Source organism: Alosa pseudoharengus, unplaced genomic scaffold, assembly GCF_046254945.1.
Source record: "Alosa pseudoharengus isolate Yale_2024_CS ecotype anadromous, Long Island Sound unplaced genomic scaffold, YU_APseudo_1.1 YU_APseudo_1.1_scf_18, whole genome shotgun sequence".
Lineage (NCBI taxonomy): Eukaryota > Metazoa > Chordata > Actinopteri > Clupeiformes > Clupeidae > Alosa > Alosa pseudoharengus.
This window is the reverse complement of record NW_027468650.1, coordinates 31,369,225-31,387,506: the sequence shown is the minus strand read 5'-3', so window position 1 is coordinate 31,387,506 and position 18,282 is coordinate 31,369,225. Positions and strand designations below refer to the sequence as shown.

At 43.1% G+C, this 18,282-nt stretch overlaps 2 protein-coding genes across 9 annotated transcripts in view; both read left to right on the top strand.

The window, feature by feature from the left end:
• Positions 1-8,367, top strand: part of ncoa2 (nuclear receptor coactivator 2) — a 109,011-nt gene extending 100,644 nt beyond the window's left edge. For all 8 annotated transcript variants that reach the window (XM_076290920.1, XM_076290921.1, XM_076290919.1 and 5 more), the window contains 3 exons: positions 141-318; positions 5,862-6,021; positions 7,821-8,367. In XM_076290920.1, the coding sequence (XP_076147035.1) occupies positions 141-318; positions 5,862-6,021; positions 7,821-7,832 (350 nt within the window). In that variant the 3' untranslated portion in view covers positions 7,833-8,367. The remainder of the gene's footprint in view (positions 1-140; positions 319-5,861; positions 6,022-7,820) is intronic.
• Positions 8,368-13,699: 5,332 nt separating this feature from the next.
• On the top strand, positions 13,700-17,051 carry prdm14 (PR domain containing 14). The gene is made up of 8 exons (XM_076291372.1): positions 13,700-14,306; positions 14,467-14,520; positions 14,643-14,803; positions 14,989-15,259; positions 15,427-15,629; positions 15,918-16,019; positions 16,484-16,706; positions 16,891-17,051. Exons 1-8 carry the CDS (start codon positions 13,700-13,702, stop codon positions 17,049-17,051), a joined length of 1,782 nt encoding a protein of 593 aa, XP_076147487.1.
• The last annotated feature ends 1,231 nt before the right edge of the window (positions 17,052-18,282 follow it).

Sequence of the window (18,282 nt, the reverse complement as noted above, 5' to 3'; positions counted from 1 at the left end):
ACTAACGCTTTGTGTGTGGCTGTTTAGTTGGTCTAGTAGCTTATTCACGTCCCATGCGCTTCTGTGTCCATTGGTTTGTTTAGCTTTCTCAGCTGTCTCACAGAATGTGTGTGTGTGTGTGTGTGTGTGTGTGTGTGCAGGTATGAGTCAGCAGCCTGATGGTGGTTTCGGAGGAGCCACCACCCCCCAGAGCCCCCTCATGTCGCCCCGCATGGGCCACGCTCAGAGTCCCATGATTCAACAGCCCCAGGGCAACGCCAGCTTCCAGTCTTCACCAGACATGAACGGCTGGCCACAGGGCAACATGACAGGCAACAAGTAAGGGACTGGGCACCCCACACAGCTGGGCACACAGAGGAATATTACCACAGAACCGCACATCATATCCACATCCATCCAAGTCATGCTAGACAGGACCCATGGTCAATTAGAGCAGAACCTGTAAGGAGAAGGCTTTGGATTATAGCATGCAGTACAAGGATCCTAAACTGAACATGCACTTGGTAACACACAAACATTAGTTGGACAGAAATATAAAAGCGGCAATAACAACGAAAGAAAATAGATGCTTTTCTTTTTGTGGATCCCCCACATTATCAAGTAAAAGGGAGAAACAACAGTACTTCTTGGAAAAAGAACCTGTCGTGGCTGAGATGAGGTACCATAGTGCGTTCATGCGGCTGTTGACGGTTCCCACTTCTGAAGTGAGAGCGTTCACTATGTTGGGTGACGTCAAAATTCTCCTGGGAGCTCTCCCAATCCCCCACTTCAAACTGGGAAGTCCCCTGGGAAACTGACTGTGACTGACGGCTTGTATCGGGGGTTCTCAAACTTTCCTGAGCTCAATTTTGGATGACCGTATAGAGCCTCAGGTTGCCCTTAGTCTGCTCTAAGCACCGTTGTGTTGTATTGTTTTACACACCATCAGTTTGGAAAAGCCTGCACGGAAAAGAAGGCTACGTTGTAATATGCATCAGAGAGAAGGGAAGAGGGGGAGTTCTCGGGGAGTGCTTCCGCATGTTGTCACTCTTTAGCTCAATAAGCCGTTCATGTATGTCTAAAGAGAGATGTTTTGTTGTGCGTTGCAGACAAATAGGTCCAAAACACTGTGACGTCACTATTATGATTTGGCAGTTACAGAAAAACACAAATAGCGCAAAGAGCCTGTATTTGTGGATGTTTCCTTATTTGGAAAGACATTAGTCACATCAGCTCTTTCCTCACAAGTTAAACTTGTGTGTAAAATAGAAGAGATCCCTTTGCACAGCCAACTTAAAAAGGTGCTGGTGGATTGCAGGTTTTAAAGTTCATATATAAAAAGAGGTGGCCACCGCACACTGTTATATTTCTTAGTGATTTTTATTGAGCACAATTTTATTTGCTCAATTAAACTTGTGTATGTTAGTCAGTGCCTACCGTGTTGGTGTTGAGCTGATGTAAGAATGTGAAATGAATAATTATAAAGACATGCTTCTGGGCAGTAAACTATGGGTGATTGCACCTTGCTAAGACCGTAAACACGTGTGGGAAAAAGGCAATAATGATTGGCTCGGAAAAAAGATAAAATAACTTTCAATGTTAATTCGACAATTGGGGATCACAAGACTGATCTCAAATTGGGGAGAAAGGAGATAAAAGAATGATGTGCTTTTACTGTAGTGGTCGCAGAAACCAAACAAGAGGAAAGTAGTGTTTAAAGTGGCTGTCTAAAATGTAGCCTAATGCACTCTTGTGCATTTTAAATCCAAAATGAGGAGGAACATGAGGAGTCCTTAAGAGCTGCTGTTAACACTAGAAACGATCTGCAACCTATAAAAATATACATAAATTAAATGGTAGCCTGATATCCTACCTGTGAATGTCTTGTACAGTTGTTGACTGAGCAGATATGTACACTGCTCAAAATAAATAAGGGAACACTTTTTCATATGAGTATAGCATCAAGTCTATCAAAGTTGTAAGCTATTGGTCTGGCTAGTTACATAACAGAGGTGGTTGTGAATCTGTTTCTCCTGCTTTGATGTCATCAAAGTTAACAACAGATGCACTAGAGGGGCATCAATGAGACGACCCCCAAAACAGGAATGGTTTTACAGGTGGTGGCAACTGATAATTTTTCCATCTTTATCCTTCTTGAGTGATTTTTCACAAGTTTCGCATTTGGGTAGGGTCAGTGTCACTACTGGTAGCATAAGCCAGTACCTGGAGCCTACAAAGGTTGCACAGGTAGTCTCCTCCAGAATGGCACACCAATACGTTCCATTGCCAGGACTTCTGTGTCTCCCAGCGCAGTCTCAAAAGGAGATTCCTGGGGACAGGCAGTTGCTCTAAGAGAGCTGGGCAGTGTGGTAGAAGATCCTTTACCCAACAGCAGGACCAGTATCTGCTCCTTTGTGCAAGGAGGAACAGTAGGAGCCCTGCCAGAGCCCTACAAAATGACCTCCAGCAGGCCACTCGTGTGAATATCTCTGACCACACTGTCAGAAACAGACTTCATGAGGGTGGCCTGAGGGCCCGATGGCCTCTAAACAAACAAAAACAAACACATTACATTTATATAGCGCTTTTTTCCTCGAGACTCAAAGCGCGTCACATGGATGGGGGGACCTCACTAGTAACCACCACCAATGTGTAGCACCCACCTGGGTGATGCACTGTAGCCATTATGCGCCAGAACGCTCACCACACACCAGCTTGAGGTGGAGAGTGAGGGAGTGAATGAGCCAATTACAGTGGGGGATGATTAGGGGGCCAGATTGAATGAGCCAGGTTGGGAATTTAGGGCCCGTCCACACGGAGATGCTTTTAAGGTTAAACGCAGAGGTTTTGCTTCGTCTTGGCCGAGCGTCCAAACGAATCCTGTAAACGCACTGCCCGAAACCGCACCTTTCTGAAACCTGGTCCCAGAGTGGAGAAATCTGAAACCGTAGCCCGTTTGAATTTGTTTAGACAGCAAAACCGCACATCCTGCTTGCGTATCGATGATGTCATTGGCACACCTCAGCTGCCCTGGACTTGCACTTATAGTATTGCCTAACAATACTAGTTTTCATACATGCAATTACCTACGATTACACTCCGTAAGATAAATATCACAACTGGTGCTGCGCAGCGCCGATAGCTTATGACTTGGTGGACTGAACACTGTTTTTCCCGGTGTTTTTTTTATGCATTCTAGCTACTGTCAGTGACGCGAGAGAACTTAAGTTATTAGGAAAGTGCGGTGTAAGTTTAGGCTACATTAATTTGTGCGTAGTGCCAGTGTCATTCATTTATTTTACATGTCTTACAACATATATACATGCATTCACAGTCGAGTGAAATCAGATAAGCATACAAAGACGCTTAGAACTCACGTTAAGCCGATGGTAGCACACTGAATGCGAATGCGCGATTTGATGCAGGCAAAAGTATTGACTGTTACTAACGAAGGTTTTATAGCAATAGTATAAATGTGGCGACAGAATAGCCTAGAACTTGGGTAAGGCTTGCGTTTAGTAGCCTTGTAAAGCGCACATTTTGGTCAATTTCTGTAAAGAAACAGTGCCACCTATAGGCCTGGGGTATGAAGTAACGTGTTGAGTCGTGTTGAGATGGATCCGTTTGGACGCAAATATTCTTGATGCGGTTTCAGGGAAGACGGAGGGAAAAAAGATCGGTTTCGTACGTGTGGACTAGCCCTTAGGCAGGACACCGGGGAACCCCCTACTCTTTGCGATAAGTGCCATGGGATCTTTAATGACCACAGTGAGTCAGGACCTCGGTTTTACGTCTCATCCGAAGGACGGCATCTCCTACAGTGCAGTGTCCCCGTCACAGCACTGGGGCATTGGGATCGATCTCTTTTTTTTTTTTTTTTTTTTGGCCAGAGGGAAGAGTGCCACCTACAGGCCACCCACCAATACCACTTCCAGCAGCAACCTATTTTCCAAGGAGGTCTCCCATCCAAGTACTAACCAGGCCCACACCTGCTTAGCTTCAGTAATTCAGCTAAGACAAGGTATCCATTGGTCTGGCTGCTGCTGGTAATAATAATAATAATAATAATAATAATAATAATAAGTTTATTTTATATAGTGCCTTTCTCAAACCCAAGGTCGCTTTACATAGTAGGAAGGCAGGGAAACACAATAACAAACAAACAACCAATACAACAGAGACAAAGTCAGGGAAATACAATAACAAACAAACAAAACAATACAACAAAGACAAGTTATCTGTAGGAACTATGTGTTGGGTGTGGAGGAGAAGTGATCATTAAACAGAAAGGTCTTGAGATGTGCTTTGAAGAAAGGAAGAGAAGGACAGGCACGAAGGGGATGGGGGAGGGAGTTCCAGAGTTTGGGGGCCAAGGCACTGAAGGACCTGCCACCCAGGGTGGAGAGTCTGGAGCGGGGGATAGCCAAGAGGTTTTGGTCAGAGGATCTGAGTGAGCGGGAAGGAGTGTTAGGGGTCAGGAGGTCGCAGATGTAGGGGGGAGCAAGGTTGTGGAGGGCTTTGAAGGTGAGTAGTAGTACTTTGTATTTGATCCGGGACGGAACTAGTAGCCAATGGAGTTGATGGAGAATGGGGGTGATGTGTGCTGATCGTCTGGTATGGTAGAGGGGCCTGTGCTCACTGCCCAGCACTGTGGAGCTCAATTGCCATTTGCCATAGAATACAAAATTGGCAGGTCCGCCATTGGCGCCCTGTGCTTTTCACAGATGAGAGCAGGTTCACCCTGAGCACATGTGACAGACGTGAAAGGGTCTGGACATGTTGTGGAGAACATTATGCTGCCTGCAACATCATTCAGCATGACCCGATTTGGTGGTGGGTCAGTGATGGTCTGGGGAGGCATACCATTGGAGGGACGCACAGACCTCTATGGGCAAGTCAACGGCACCCTCACTGCTCTTAGGTATCGGGATGAATCTTCAGACCCATTGTCTGACCCTGTACTGGTGCAGAGACCCCTGGGTTCCCCCTGGTGCACAACAATGGCCGGCCACATGTGGCGAGAGTGTGCAGGCAGTTCCTGGAGGATGAAGGAATTGATAGCATTGACTGTCTCCCACACTCCCCTGACTTAAATCCAGTAGAACACCTCTTGGACATTGTGTTTTGGTCCATCCAACACCGGCAGGTTGCACCACAGACTGTCAAGGAGCTCAATGATGGCCGTGTCCACATCTGGGAGCAGACCCCCAGGACACCATCCGCCGTCTCATTGTCCAGCATGTGGGGTCCATACGAACTACTGAGTACCATTTTGAGTTGCTGCAATGAAATTTAGGCAAAATGGACTAGCCTGTCGCATAATTTTCACTTTTTTCATTGATTTTCGTGGGGGTCTTTGAATTCAGCCCTCTGTAGGTTGATCATTTTCATTACTGAACAATAATGTGGCATCCTTTACCCAGTACACATTACCCAGTGCATATCAGCATGAGTTTTTCCCCCATTGAGATCTGATGTGTTTTCAGAGTGTTCCTTTAATTTTTTTGAGCAGTGTAGATTTCAAATAATACATTTAAGGGTTTTTTTGGCCAAGTTGAAGACAGTGGTGTCTCATGTCAATTGCATTTTGTGAATGAGATGTCTGCGACCTCGTACCTTAATGTGTTTGGGTGTACCCTTCAGGTTGAGAGTTATATCAACTGTACACACACACACACACACACACACACACAGTAGACACGCACTAAAGACACATGCATTAAAGACACATTCTCTAGAGATTAAAGACTGTTGAAGGAAAAATACTTAAACACAATAATATACTTAAATAAACACTGAGGTGTTAATTCCTTGTGTTTTCATTGTGCCTTGTGTTGAGGGTTCAGATAGTAAATGATCCATTCCTCCCTCCTCTCTCTCAGCATGTTCCCCCAGCAGTCTCCGCCACAGTTCGGACAGCAGTCCAACGGCAACATGTACAACGGTAACGGCATGAACCTCAACGTCTCTATGGCAACCAACGCCGGCAGCATGGGCCAGATAAGCAGCCAGATGAACGTCACGTCCATGGCCTCCGAACAGGTGAGACACACACACGCACACATACACGGCCAAATAAATGTCACGTCCATCGCCTCCGAACAGGTGAGATCCTCACGCTCACATCATTAAAAACTTAAACACAGACTTTAACACACACTTTTCTCAGTTCAATCCAGTGAGCTTTATTGGCTTGATCGTTTACATGGAGTGTTGACAGCATAAACTACACTGCAGTGCATAAACAAAGAAAGCATTCAACTCCTCGGGAGATGCAGTCATAGAACCTGTGTGTGTACACATGGTTAAAACACACAGGCACACACACACACACACACACACAAACATTTTCATCACACAAACATTAAAATGTACACTTGTTTACACACATTCACAAAATAGGAAATGACCAGGAGAGATGGTGTTTTTTCTCTCTCCCTTTTCCCATTTCGTTTCCCTCTTTTGACAGATGACCCTTGCTATAACAGATGCCCCACACTTTTGGCTCATGACCCCTCTGCGCCCTGACTTATGTCATGCCACACCAGGCCTCTCCTTAAGTGTTGGTGTCTGCCCATGTTTATGGCCTGAGAGTCATCTCTGTGCTTAACTCATTATGAGAGGCATACCTGCCCAAAAGGCTTTAAGTGTCTGCGCCACACTTGATCAAAGCAATTTTGCCCCTTCTGAACCCTCATTAATAATTAACCCCAATTAGCTTATGTTGTAGTTCAAATGGGGGGGGGGGGGGGGTAGTAGTGAGGAGTGGTGATGTAATTAGCACTGTGCACTTAGCACCAAAACCAGACCGATTTGTACGTGCGGAGGGCAGTATTTTAAAGGGCAGAATTCTGATGTGACACACACACACACAAAGTGTCTTAGTCAGAAGAACTGTCTCACACACGCAGACACTCCTATGCACTCTTTACAGCCCACTTTAGCTATGACACATAATGGTATGTTCCCTATGCATCCCATTACATTAATGTTTTTGCATCTATAGATCTGTTTCACCATGAGTTTTATCTATGGTATATTTTTCTCTCTTTCTCTCTCGCTCTCTCTCTCTCTCGTTGTTCTAGTAAGGCCTGTGCATGCATCGTTGTTGCCTGACAGGCTTTTAAGCCTCATAAAGTAGTATGAATATTTAACCAAGGTGCGGCAGGTTTGATAGCGAGCACTCCTCCACGGTCACTGTGTGGCCAAAGACCCCCCCCCCCCCCCATCCTCCTCCCACCCCATCGGCTGGACCCCAGCCTGGTGATTTATCCCTCTGCAGTCTTGTAGTAACTAGCGGCACTTAATAATTCAGCAGTGCGTTGGGCCATTAGTGCGGTTTTAGGAGTTTGGGAGATGTATTACTCATGATGAGATCGGAGCGGTTGAGTTATCCCACTGGGCTGACCCCTCCGCTTGGTAAACTGCAGCTCTGTGTTCACAAGTTTCAAGGCGTGGTGGACAGTTCTTCGTACTTTGATTGTGGCGAGAGTTTGGTTTTTCACTAATGAGTTAAATGAAGAAGGTACTTGTAGAAGAACATGACCTGTTATCATGTCTAAGACCTGTTATCATCTCTAAATCAGCCATTTTCAACCTTTTGTGGGATTACAATTTGTTCGGGGCAACTGGAAGTGAAATTGTCTGAATTGTCCCCTATCTTCAGCTGCCACACTAATGAAAGCCATTTGGATTCCCACAAGTGGTACTACAATTCTAACAATCTAATTCCAAAACATTCCAATTCCTCTGTTCTTGTAGACACAGTGTCATTGAGTGTCATATAGTAAAGATCTGATCGTTGTGCTCTTTGTGTGTGCATGTCTGTCTCTTTCACACAGAAATACTGTTGACCTCAGCGATGGCAGATGTCCCTATGGTGCCCCGTGGCACCACCCTCTCCCCCTCCGGACAGAATCCCCAACCAGGCAGCCAGCCAGCGAGCGAGCCAGCCAACCCTCTCCAGCATACAGACCTCCACCTCTTGAGCCAACCTCCAGAACCTGGGCCCAGCTGCACCCCCGTCTGCTGCCCAGCCTTGAGTACTCCCGACTGGGACGTGGCCCTGCGTCGATCCCCTGTGATGGGGGGCTGTCCCAGGACAAACAAGTGGGGTGTCGGCCAGGCCAGAGATCTTTCTGGAACAGAGGCCAGGACGGGCCGGTGTGGGGTGTTGGACATCGCTTTGAGCTTTTGGGACCTGCAGCCCCGTACCTACCCTGCCGCACGCCACCTTTGGCCGCAGCCTGAGGATCCCCAAAAAACACACACACACACACACACACACACACTCACATCCCCCCCTCCCACAAGTGCAAAGCCCTGTCAGTAAAGCCAGCCAGTCTCTTTTATCGCATTCACCGTAGTGTGACTTAGGTCCCCCCCAACCCCCCCACCACCCCCACCCCAACTCACACACACACCCTGCGACTCCCCCCCCCCCCCAACCCCCACCCACCTTTCCAAATGACTCAGCGACGCTGGCAACTGGGATTCCTCGTCCCATGAATGTATCCCTCTTTCTCTCTTTCTCTTATCTCATCTCTCTCTCTTTCGATCTATCTCTATCTCTCTTTTCTCAGTGGAAAGTGACCATACACAAGCTCATCTCAAATTGTCACTTTGTAAGCTCCTCAAATAGTTCTCCTTTTTTTTGTTTGGGGACAGAAAAAAAGGATGTTTTTTTTTCTTCTTTTTCTCTTGGGTTTCTCCCCTCGGTGGACGTTCCAAAAAAAAACAAACGGACAAGACGACTCTTGACTGTGTGACACTCTGGGCGTATCTCTCACAGACAAAAACAAAACATTTTAGCCATTTTTGCCTTTTTTTTCCCTTTTGTGATTTTTTTTTTCTGAGTGAGAATTAAAACAACAAAGACTTTTCAAGATGAGGTTGAATGGCAAGACGCCAGATTCAGAAGAATGGTTTGAGTAAAGAAACATAATGGTTTGTAAAATTAGACTTAATTTAGTCCAGAGATTTATTGTGTATTAAATTAAGTTTTATTCTTCTGTATAGTTTTATTTCTCTTCATTTTTTAATTGAAACCAGTGTAGAATTCTTTACAAATCTAGCAACGAGAAAAAGAATCATGCCGAAGGGACAAGAGAGCCAAGGGTCTCGTTTTGCATTCGAGTCTTGAAATCGCTTCCCGCTCTGCTCTTCTTTAGCGGATTGATTATGACTTTTATTTTTATCTCTCTCTGGTCCAGTAGTTTCAGAAAAGTGATTGCAGCCTATTTCTTGTGGATTAGATTTACATATAAAATCAGTTATATGCTAATAGATTGTACATACCAATAACAAAGTTCTCTTTCCTATGGTATTTATTTTGACTTTCATTTTTTTTTGTACTCTTTTTTTTTTCCCCTTCGTCTGGTCTTAACTGCTTCTCTGACAAGAGTGTGTGTGTGTGTGTGTGTTTGGGAAAGTAGGCAACAGTTTCCCAAGTGTCAGTTCTGCTCCATGTGGTACTGGTATAGGGAGTCGGTGGCAGGGGTGTGTGTGTGTGTGTGTGTGTGCCCTCAGATCTCTGCTTGCTTCTCAGCCTTGACCATACAGCCCTCGGAGAACAGGAGGAAACCAACACAGCCATAACTTTGCGCAGACCTGTGTGTGTGTGTGTGTGTGTGTGTACAAACTGTTCTGGTGTGTGGAAACAAGCAATAACGATTACTTGAGAATCTATTCTCTCTCTTTCTCCTTCTCTCATTCTCTGTCTCTCTTCTGTCTGTCTGTCTCTCTCTCTCTCTCTCTCTCTCTCTCTCTCTCTCTCTCTCTCTCTCTGGCTTTGAGTTTTTGTAATTTTGTAAAAATCTGGGAGGCACATCTCTGCTCAACGGGTTAGATTCAGTATTAACCACAATACATTTTTTGAATAATAGACAGTTTATATTTGAAAGGATGTCCAGAATATGTGTATTCCTCTCCTACCATCACACACACACACACCCATAGTGTATGTTCTGGTGATAACAAGCTAAGACTGCTGGTCAAAACTGGGACATCATTGGTCTTTCCATATTTCAGAATGTGTACCCATGCACTTTCATACACGCAACAGGCTAAATACACTTATACACACACTCATGCGTGTGTGTCAGTTATGACAGTTGAAGGTATCGATTGAAGTATGCATAATGTCTGTATCAAATTGCATGGGTCTCACTACTCACTACTGCAGAGGTTGTATCTTGAAGATGACCATGAACATACTCTAATTTCTATCTCACCGATATTTTTGATATGTCGGACTGAAGCCAAATTTCTTTAGAAAACCCTCATTTGGTTTCTCTCAATAATAACGGATGAATGTGTTCTCACGATGTCTGCTCTTTGGTGCGTACAAATTACCACCCCCGGTCGCTGTCAGCTGTTAAGATCAGCCTGTGGTATTCTCTAGCACACAAAAAATGTCATCATGGTGCGAATGAAGGTGCTTATAGCAGCACAGTATTTACGGTTGTGTGTGTGTATGAGGCTGTATGTGAGTTGGTGTGCGTGTGTGCGCGCGCACGCACGCACGCATCTCAGCCAGTTAAGAAACAAGGATATATGATACTGTATGACAACCCTTTCAGATCCTCAGCCGTTCGGGTTTACTGACAGTATGGTGTGTGTGTGTGTGCGCGCGCTGAACTATACCTGACGTATAGGTAGTTCCAATTTTAGCCTCCTTTTTTGAATGCTGTAAACGTAGTTTCTCTGTGCATCGTGTGGGGTGGCCGCTTGGACTTCGATTGCAGGGTGGCCCCGGTGTGTACGCAGTAGAAATACGCAGTTCCTCTCGCGTTCCTCGGTGTAACGACCAGGCTCATTACACGAACATGGAAGGCGCTGACGCCTGACTGTGTGCTATTGCTGTAAAAAAAAAAAAAAGCGTCTTTGCAAAAAGCTTTTCCCCCTCTCAGTGATTTTCAGTGATTATTTTCTTTTGTGATTTCAGTGTTTTAATGACTCGTTCGATCACAAGTTTTTTGATAAATGTCCTTTGCCTCGGAGACGCATTGGCATTTATGAAGGACTCACATTAACAAGAGTAGCCAGTTCTGAAGAGACAGATGTATCACTCCCCCATTTTCTGCAAAAATCCAAAGATTGTCAAGATTTTGAAATAACGATAAGCCATGAAGTGATGGTTGTGTGGGTTTTTTAAAGAATTTTTATCAGGACTAGGTGCAAATGCCCTACAAAAAAAAATATATCAAAATGTCAGAATGACTTTGATTTGAATTTGCTTAAGAAACTATTTCTCTCTACCTTTAACCTTTAAATTTTGATTTTTGGAAAATTAAAAAAAATGTTTTGTATAGTCTGCCAATTTCTTAGAGCTAAATGCAAGAACTTTGAAATGCTAAAACCTAGCATATTGCCTTAGATCCGTTTCTCTGTCTTGTATATTACAAAGGTGTCTGTATAATATTTGTATAGTGAAATTATGTACAATACTGAACGAGTGAGTCTCTGCTCAACTGTCTACGTTGCTGGATATGGACATTCAAAATCTTTCTCTCACTATCTCACTCTCCGTGTTCGTCTCAATATTGCTCATTTTTCCATGTTATGTTGTGATCAGTTTTGGGTTATATTATTTGTACAATTCTCACTTTAACTGTTTCGGTTTATGTATGAAAATGATGCAATGGGAAATCGAAGCAATATGTAATTTATATGAACTCTCTGGAGAAAGCTTACAGTGTTGCGCGCTCCAAGGTGTATTTTTTCCAGTTGTGTTGTTCACATTAAACATCACTCTGTGTTCACCCGCATCGATGTTTGTAATCTTAGTGTGAGCATTTTATGCAAAGTTAGATTTACCGAGAGAAATTTAAAAACACAGTTATGCAAGTTGTTGACTAATATGGCTTTGCTGATGCTATTTGATGTTGAATAATACTATTGTAAATAAAGAATTCTGTTATTGCAACATTTAGTTCATTCTCCCGACTGGCATTCATCTTTTCTGGCTCGAAGGCTGATTTTGCTTTTTTGCCCCTGTTCATCAGTAGCCGCTCAATGTTCAGCAAGTCAGTGTGAATGTAGACATAATAAATGCTCATTTTGTCTACTCGTATGATCTAGCCTACAAACACACTTTTGCACTACACTTGTTCATTTGAAAAGAATACATCAATGGTTGTATTAAGGGAAAAGCCATAGGCTATCCATATGCACAGTTTTTTTACGCGCCTCACAAAATGTCAAACTTTCTAACTTGGACATAATCTATGTTAAAGAGCGAGTGTTGCAAATTAATTAATAATACAAAAATAAGTGTTTTAAATAAATGATGCATTGTAACGTATTAAAACTAAAATCAAACTGATATGTTTACGTTTTTTGAAGACACAAGGTAAATGCGTTACATGTCCTATTGTGGTTAGGATTTGTTATAAAAAACCCTATCTATTGTGTCAAGTAATATTCTCATGTTCCTGTTTAGTTCAGTAAGCATTTGAAGATTGGCCTGACCAGACGTTGTTTACTCTTTTAAATGAACAAGCCGTTTTGTACCCTCAGAAGTTTGACACAATATCAGACCAACATGTTGTGATGGGCTACTGTTGAATATTCAGTTCATCTGCGTGTGTGAATATTGTCAGATTGTTTTCCCATTATATGGTGTGAAATCTAACACAAACCAACATTTAAGTGCAGTAGTTAGCCTAGAGTAGTTAAGACACCGGCAGGAGTTAACTCGGCGGCAGTGCATATGAATGCGCTGAGAGAGGGGGGAGAAGGTCGGTAATCAGAACGTGTTAAAGTGAAATCCCCTGGGGGAGGCACGGGTGCGCTTCCAATGAGCTGATAGCTGGCCAATGGCTGTGCAGACAAGGAAAGGCATCGTCCTGGTCCTATCCTCGAATCAGTCATATGTCCGAGAGTCTTGAAACAAGCCACAACCACACAGCGAGACTCCAAGTACGTATCCGAATTCCATGCAAGTTCCAAGGAGTCACGGCAAAAACTGTTTTAGTGATCAACATGAAGTCCGTGTCTGCTGAATTCTAATGCGCCCAACACATGGTAAGTACAGCTTTGCTCATATTCGGCTATTATAGGTTACTAATTCAAATACCTTTAATTCCCTAAATCACCCACTGCTTTATCAAGTAGGCTACTACATTTCAACAGTAATCTCAGTGGTTCTGCACACGACAGACAGATAATATCTCAGCCTATTGAACCGGGTACGCCCATAACCGCTTTCCAAAGAGCTGCAATGGCTTCATTAATGTTGACCTTTGTCACTGACCCGGTGTTCTTTAATTTAAGTGTCACGACCCTGATTTGTCTCAGCTATTGGCTACCAGCGTGTCCGTGGTAATTGTCTAGACTGCGACTGCGTATTTGTGCAGGCCAGACTGGCTCAGTTGCTACTGGAAGTGTTTTATGCGCACCACATTAAGTGTAAATAGTGAGTGTTAATTGAAATGACTAAAAACTTATATCAACTTGATACGGACTTGTCAAGAGGCTTCAACTGTCAACATTCAAGAAAATAAACCATAGGCAAACTGCAAACAGTAAAATAAAGTAGAATGAAGTGGCTGCATAATTACTGATGATCATGTTAATAAAGTAAAAGCTAAGGAAAGGAATTCCTGAGGTTGAGATCCATAATTTCATCTAAACTATTTTTGTTTTCAACAGAACAGACAACAAAACAAGCAAACAATCTATTCAAATTCACGTATTCTCTGATCTGTCACCTGCTGCGATGGCTGTGTCCCTGTCAAGCATCCCTGCTGGGAAGGACAGGACTTACCATTTCGACCCGCTCAAAGGAAGCCCTGCTCGGGTGTCCGGTTTCTATCCATCCCTCCCCAACGCGCAGTACATGGACGTTTTTAAGAGCACACACAACCTCTTCCACCCACTCAAGTCGCTTGGACGCCTGGTCACGGAGACTCAAACCGTCATGCCGTTCAGTTTCACCGGAGGAGCCCAGAACATCTTTGCACAGAATGGACATCAAGCTGCCATCCTTCACGAGCAGGTCTTAAACATGGCCGGCATCCCATACTTCAATAGAGTGCCTCTTATTTTCCCTAAACACGAGGAGGCAGCTAAAGTTGCTTCTAACCATTCCTCTGCATCGCTGTCAGAATTCAGCAGTCCGTCCAGCGAGAAATCCTCCCTCGAGTCCTGCTCACCTTCCAAAAACAACGTGCTTTACCTGCACAACGCGGACCCAGTAACTGAACAAACACGCACTTACTGTTTCACAGACGAGGACCTCTTCAATGTGCTGTACGGGTACTCCCGGAACCAGGAAAAGAATGTTGGCCATGCCATCTCGGGGGTTGTCTTCCCTGGAAATTCAAGTGAGTTTGAAACTGATGTTTAATTTGATCATTCGTTTAAAATGTTTAATATTCCAAACGCCTTTTTATTGACATAAGTGACGCCTTTTGAACTTGTGCTGTGTTAATTAATGAATTGGGAAATGTGAGACATTAATAAACGGACTCCCTCTCTTTTTAGTCCACGAAAGTCAGCACCTCCCGTTGGATATGGATGCTCTTGAACTTCCAGAAGGTATATGATCACTGACCAATATGTGATTTTTTTCTCAGTAGCCTATATAGGCCTAACATTGGTAATATTTTAATAAAACTGAACAGATGTTTATTAAATGGTCAATCTCCTTACGATTTCAGAGTTGTCAATTGTTCAAACGACTACTGGAAGTGTCTCTCATTACGGAGTGTTTGCGGACAAAATGTCCATAGCGAAAGGCACTCGATTCGGGCCATTCACGGGAAAGCTGGTGAACACCAGTGAGATTAAAACAAACGACGACAACACACTCATGTGGGAGGTAGGAAGACACGGGTTTACTATCTCTCAAAGCATGCAATGGATTATTTTAACCAAAACAGGCTACCGGTATGCTCTTTTTATAAACAAATACATACCCTAAGGCTGCCAATTATTAGGAAGCATTCGTCTGTATTCTCCATAATGTTTTGTTCATTATTTATTTTGGTTTTTTGTTTCTATTAGATCTTTGAAAATGGACGCTTGAGTCACTTTGTAGATGGCCGCGGGGCGTCTGGAAACTGGATGTCTCGTGTGAAGTGCGCCCGCTTCCCTGAGGAGCAGAATCTGGTGGCGGTGCAGAACCAGGGGCAGATTTTCTACGAGGTGTGCAAAGACATCAAGCCGCAGCAGGAGCTCTTGGTGTGGTACGGGGATTGCTATGTGCAATTCCTGGGCATCCCGCTCACTCTAAAAGAATTCATCGATGACAATTTTGAGCAGCTTCCTCCTGAGGGTGAGAAATCAGTAATTTGCAAATTAGCCTAATTGTAGGCCTAAATTGTAGGCAAATGCACATAATTATTTAACTAAATTCATAATTGCTACTCTACGTGCTGTGGTGGGGGGTATGAGGACACTGTTCTTCGTTGCTCATAATCTATTCCCCTCTTTTATTTTTAGATTCTGGAGAGGGGTTTAAATGTGACCGGTGTGGGAAGGTCTTTGCTTACAAATACTACAGAGACAAGCACCTGAAATACACGCGATGCGTCGACCAAGGAGATCGGAAATTTCCCTGTCACCTTTGCAACAGGTCTTTCGAGAAGAGAGACCGGCTCAGAATACATATCCTACATGTCCACGAGAAGCACAGGCCGCACAAGGTATACGTTCCACCAAATAAATATGCATTTGCGCGGGGGTTTGGGTTTGCAAGTAACTGTTCTTGTGTAGTGAAGTGGTGCTGAAAGAACAGCTCCTATAGGTGGCGCGAATAACGGTTTAATTGGTGTTTAGGCCTATACGGGTTACAAGCCTCTCTGTATATTCTGTTGGCATATTTCAAGTGAATCCGAGCCAAGAGCCATAGGCTACTATTTTGTGCCATTTAATTAATTTTAACACCTGGAATAAGCTTTAATCGTACTGTTGTCCTGTCTTTCTATTTTCAGTGTTCAGTGTGTGGAAAAAGTTTCTCCCAGTCGTCCAGCCTGAACAAACACATGCGTGTCCACTCGGGGGAGAGGCCATATAAGTGTGTTTACTGCAATAAGGTAAAGTGCACCCCAATGGCGCTCAGTAACAATCCCCTCAAGTCAAACTCTCCATTTAGGATTTGGCTAATTTCATGGTGCGTTTTGCGCGGGGGTTCATTACGCCTCTTGTGCCGGGGCACGCTCCGAAGAGACCCTTACATGTTAATTAGGGCCAGATGTACCTCTTATCTTTTGTTAATGGGGATTGTGGCCGTAACTTATGACTCAAAGGAACAAAAGTGTTTTGTGTTGTTTGCTCTATAGTTTCGGCCCCTTATTAGCTCATTTGGGCAATTATAGTCACACTCAGCAGACGGTTGTTTCCGCAAAGCCATCTAAACTGTCCACGAAGTTCTCAAGGCTAATTATGAAGTCAGGGGAATTAAAGAAAATGACCTTTAAATGTAAATGTTTGTACATGTATTTTTGTAATTGCTATGGATATTTCAAAACGTCACTTATGGCACCCGTGCTTTATACAGGCCTTCACCGCGTCCAGCATCCTTCGCACTCACATCAGGCAGCATTCCGGCGAGCGCCCTTTCAAGTGCAAGCACTGCGGGAAGGCCTTCGCCTCTCACGCCGCTCATGACAGCCACGTCCGGCGCACCCATGCCAAAGACAAGCCCTTCTCCTGTGATGTGTGTGGGAGTTCCTTCCAAGATGTTCAGGAACTCAAAAATCACATGAACAAAAGTCACAAAAGTAAGTTAGTGAATTCATTCGTTATTTCAAGTCAAAAATAAAAGAAAGAACGAAAAGCCTAACCTCTCAATGTACTCTTGTATATGAAAAAGAACTAGGTCTGCTATCTGTGTTATCTTATTTCCTGATATTGTAATTTAGGCTACAGATTCTAACTGATGAATTATTCCTTGTCCATTGGTAGAATCGACTCTTTCCCCGGCCGTTCCAGTGAGTCAACAACTCGATGAAAATTCTCTCTTTCCTGCGACCAAAGATATCACCCAGACACAGAGACACATCGGAGACAATTTCGCTTACACTGGAATTGTTACACTCAACAAAGAATACCGTCCTTGGAATTAAAATGAAACTAAAATCGAAACACCAAAGACTAACTTATTCCACAGACATTAAAACGCTGCTATTCACGTGTAGGTTTTATTTCGTTATTATTTAAACAGATTATTTAATGTGATCAAGAAGTTTTATCTTTTCTGTTAAAAAAATATTTATTACAGTATGATTATGAACGTCCATTTTCTACAGAATAAGCTGAAAGCTGTATTTTTGTCTTGTGCATTGTTATAATTGCTATAATTTTTCACACACATTTACGATTTTCCAAATTAGCAAGGAAGTATTTAATATATATATATTACACTAAACCTTCGTTTTCATTAGCACAAGTGACACCAAAGGAATGTCAATGATTTGGGTATATGATATTATACAATTATCTTAGGTGTGGCAGTTTGCGCACTTTCATATGAAATCACATTAGCCTACTGATGTTTGATATGCATACATTGCGCAGTGGCTACCTCAGTGATATTATTTATGTTGTCAAATTCGTGTAATTTTATTTTTTTTGTATTCTATTGTGAGGCTGCAAAAGCAGTGTAAAATATTTGTCTGTGTAAATGTAATTGTTACAACCCCTCTTTCTTTTAATAAATATCGAAGAACGCATTTGTGTATTTTCTTAATTCCTTAAAGATTTCCCGAATTGCAGACAGACAGTGAAGAGTAAACATAGTTCTGTGACACGTGTTAAAGAAACAGTGCAATAGTGTAATTACACCTATTTAGGCTATGTTTTGCATTCTGTATAATTTTTTCCGTAACTAAATTAAATGCCATTGCTCAATTATTATGCATGTATTTATATCTATTAGGCTATATAATATTGAATGCATTATTCAATTTCTTTGGTGATCTGGTAAATGATGATATATTGAAACTGTAATCAACTGCTTAAACTGCTTTAATGTTTTCAAATCACAGATAGATTACATTAAAGTAGCCTTGGTGTAGCCTAAATTCAGCACAGTTTGCCATTAAATTACACTTCTTCTTTAGGTTAAGTCACAAACACTGTGCAAGATGTAAAACCAAGGCACTCTACTCTGGTCATTTTGTTAAAACATTCCAGTCATGAGTCTTAACAAAACTCTTTTGTTACTGACACTCTCATTCCACTAAGATCTTTGCCATTGCAGTGGGCTTGTCACCAATAAAAATAATGAGTCGATTTGTGTGTGTGTGTGTGTGTGTGTGTGTGTGTGTGTGTGTGTGTTCAGTCATAAACCACTCT

Excerpts from the sequence above, each read along its gene's own strand:
- prdm14 (XM_076291372.1), top strand. The coding sequence starts at position 13,700 with ATGGCTGTGTCCCTGTCAAGCATCCCTGCTGGGAAGGACAGGACTTAC. Across the intron at positions 14,307-14,466 it reads TGTCTTCCCTGGAAATTCAA|TCCACGAAAGTCAGCACCTC; the intron begins GTGAGTTTGAAA and ends CTCTCTTTTTAG. Across the intron at positions 14,804-14,988 it reads ACAACACACTCATGTGGGAG|ATCTTTGAAAATGGACGCTT; the intron begins GTAGGAAGACAC and ends TGTTTCTATTAG.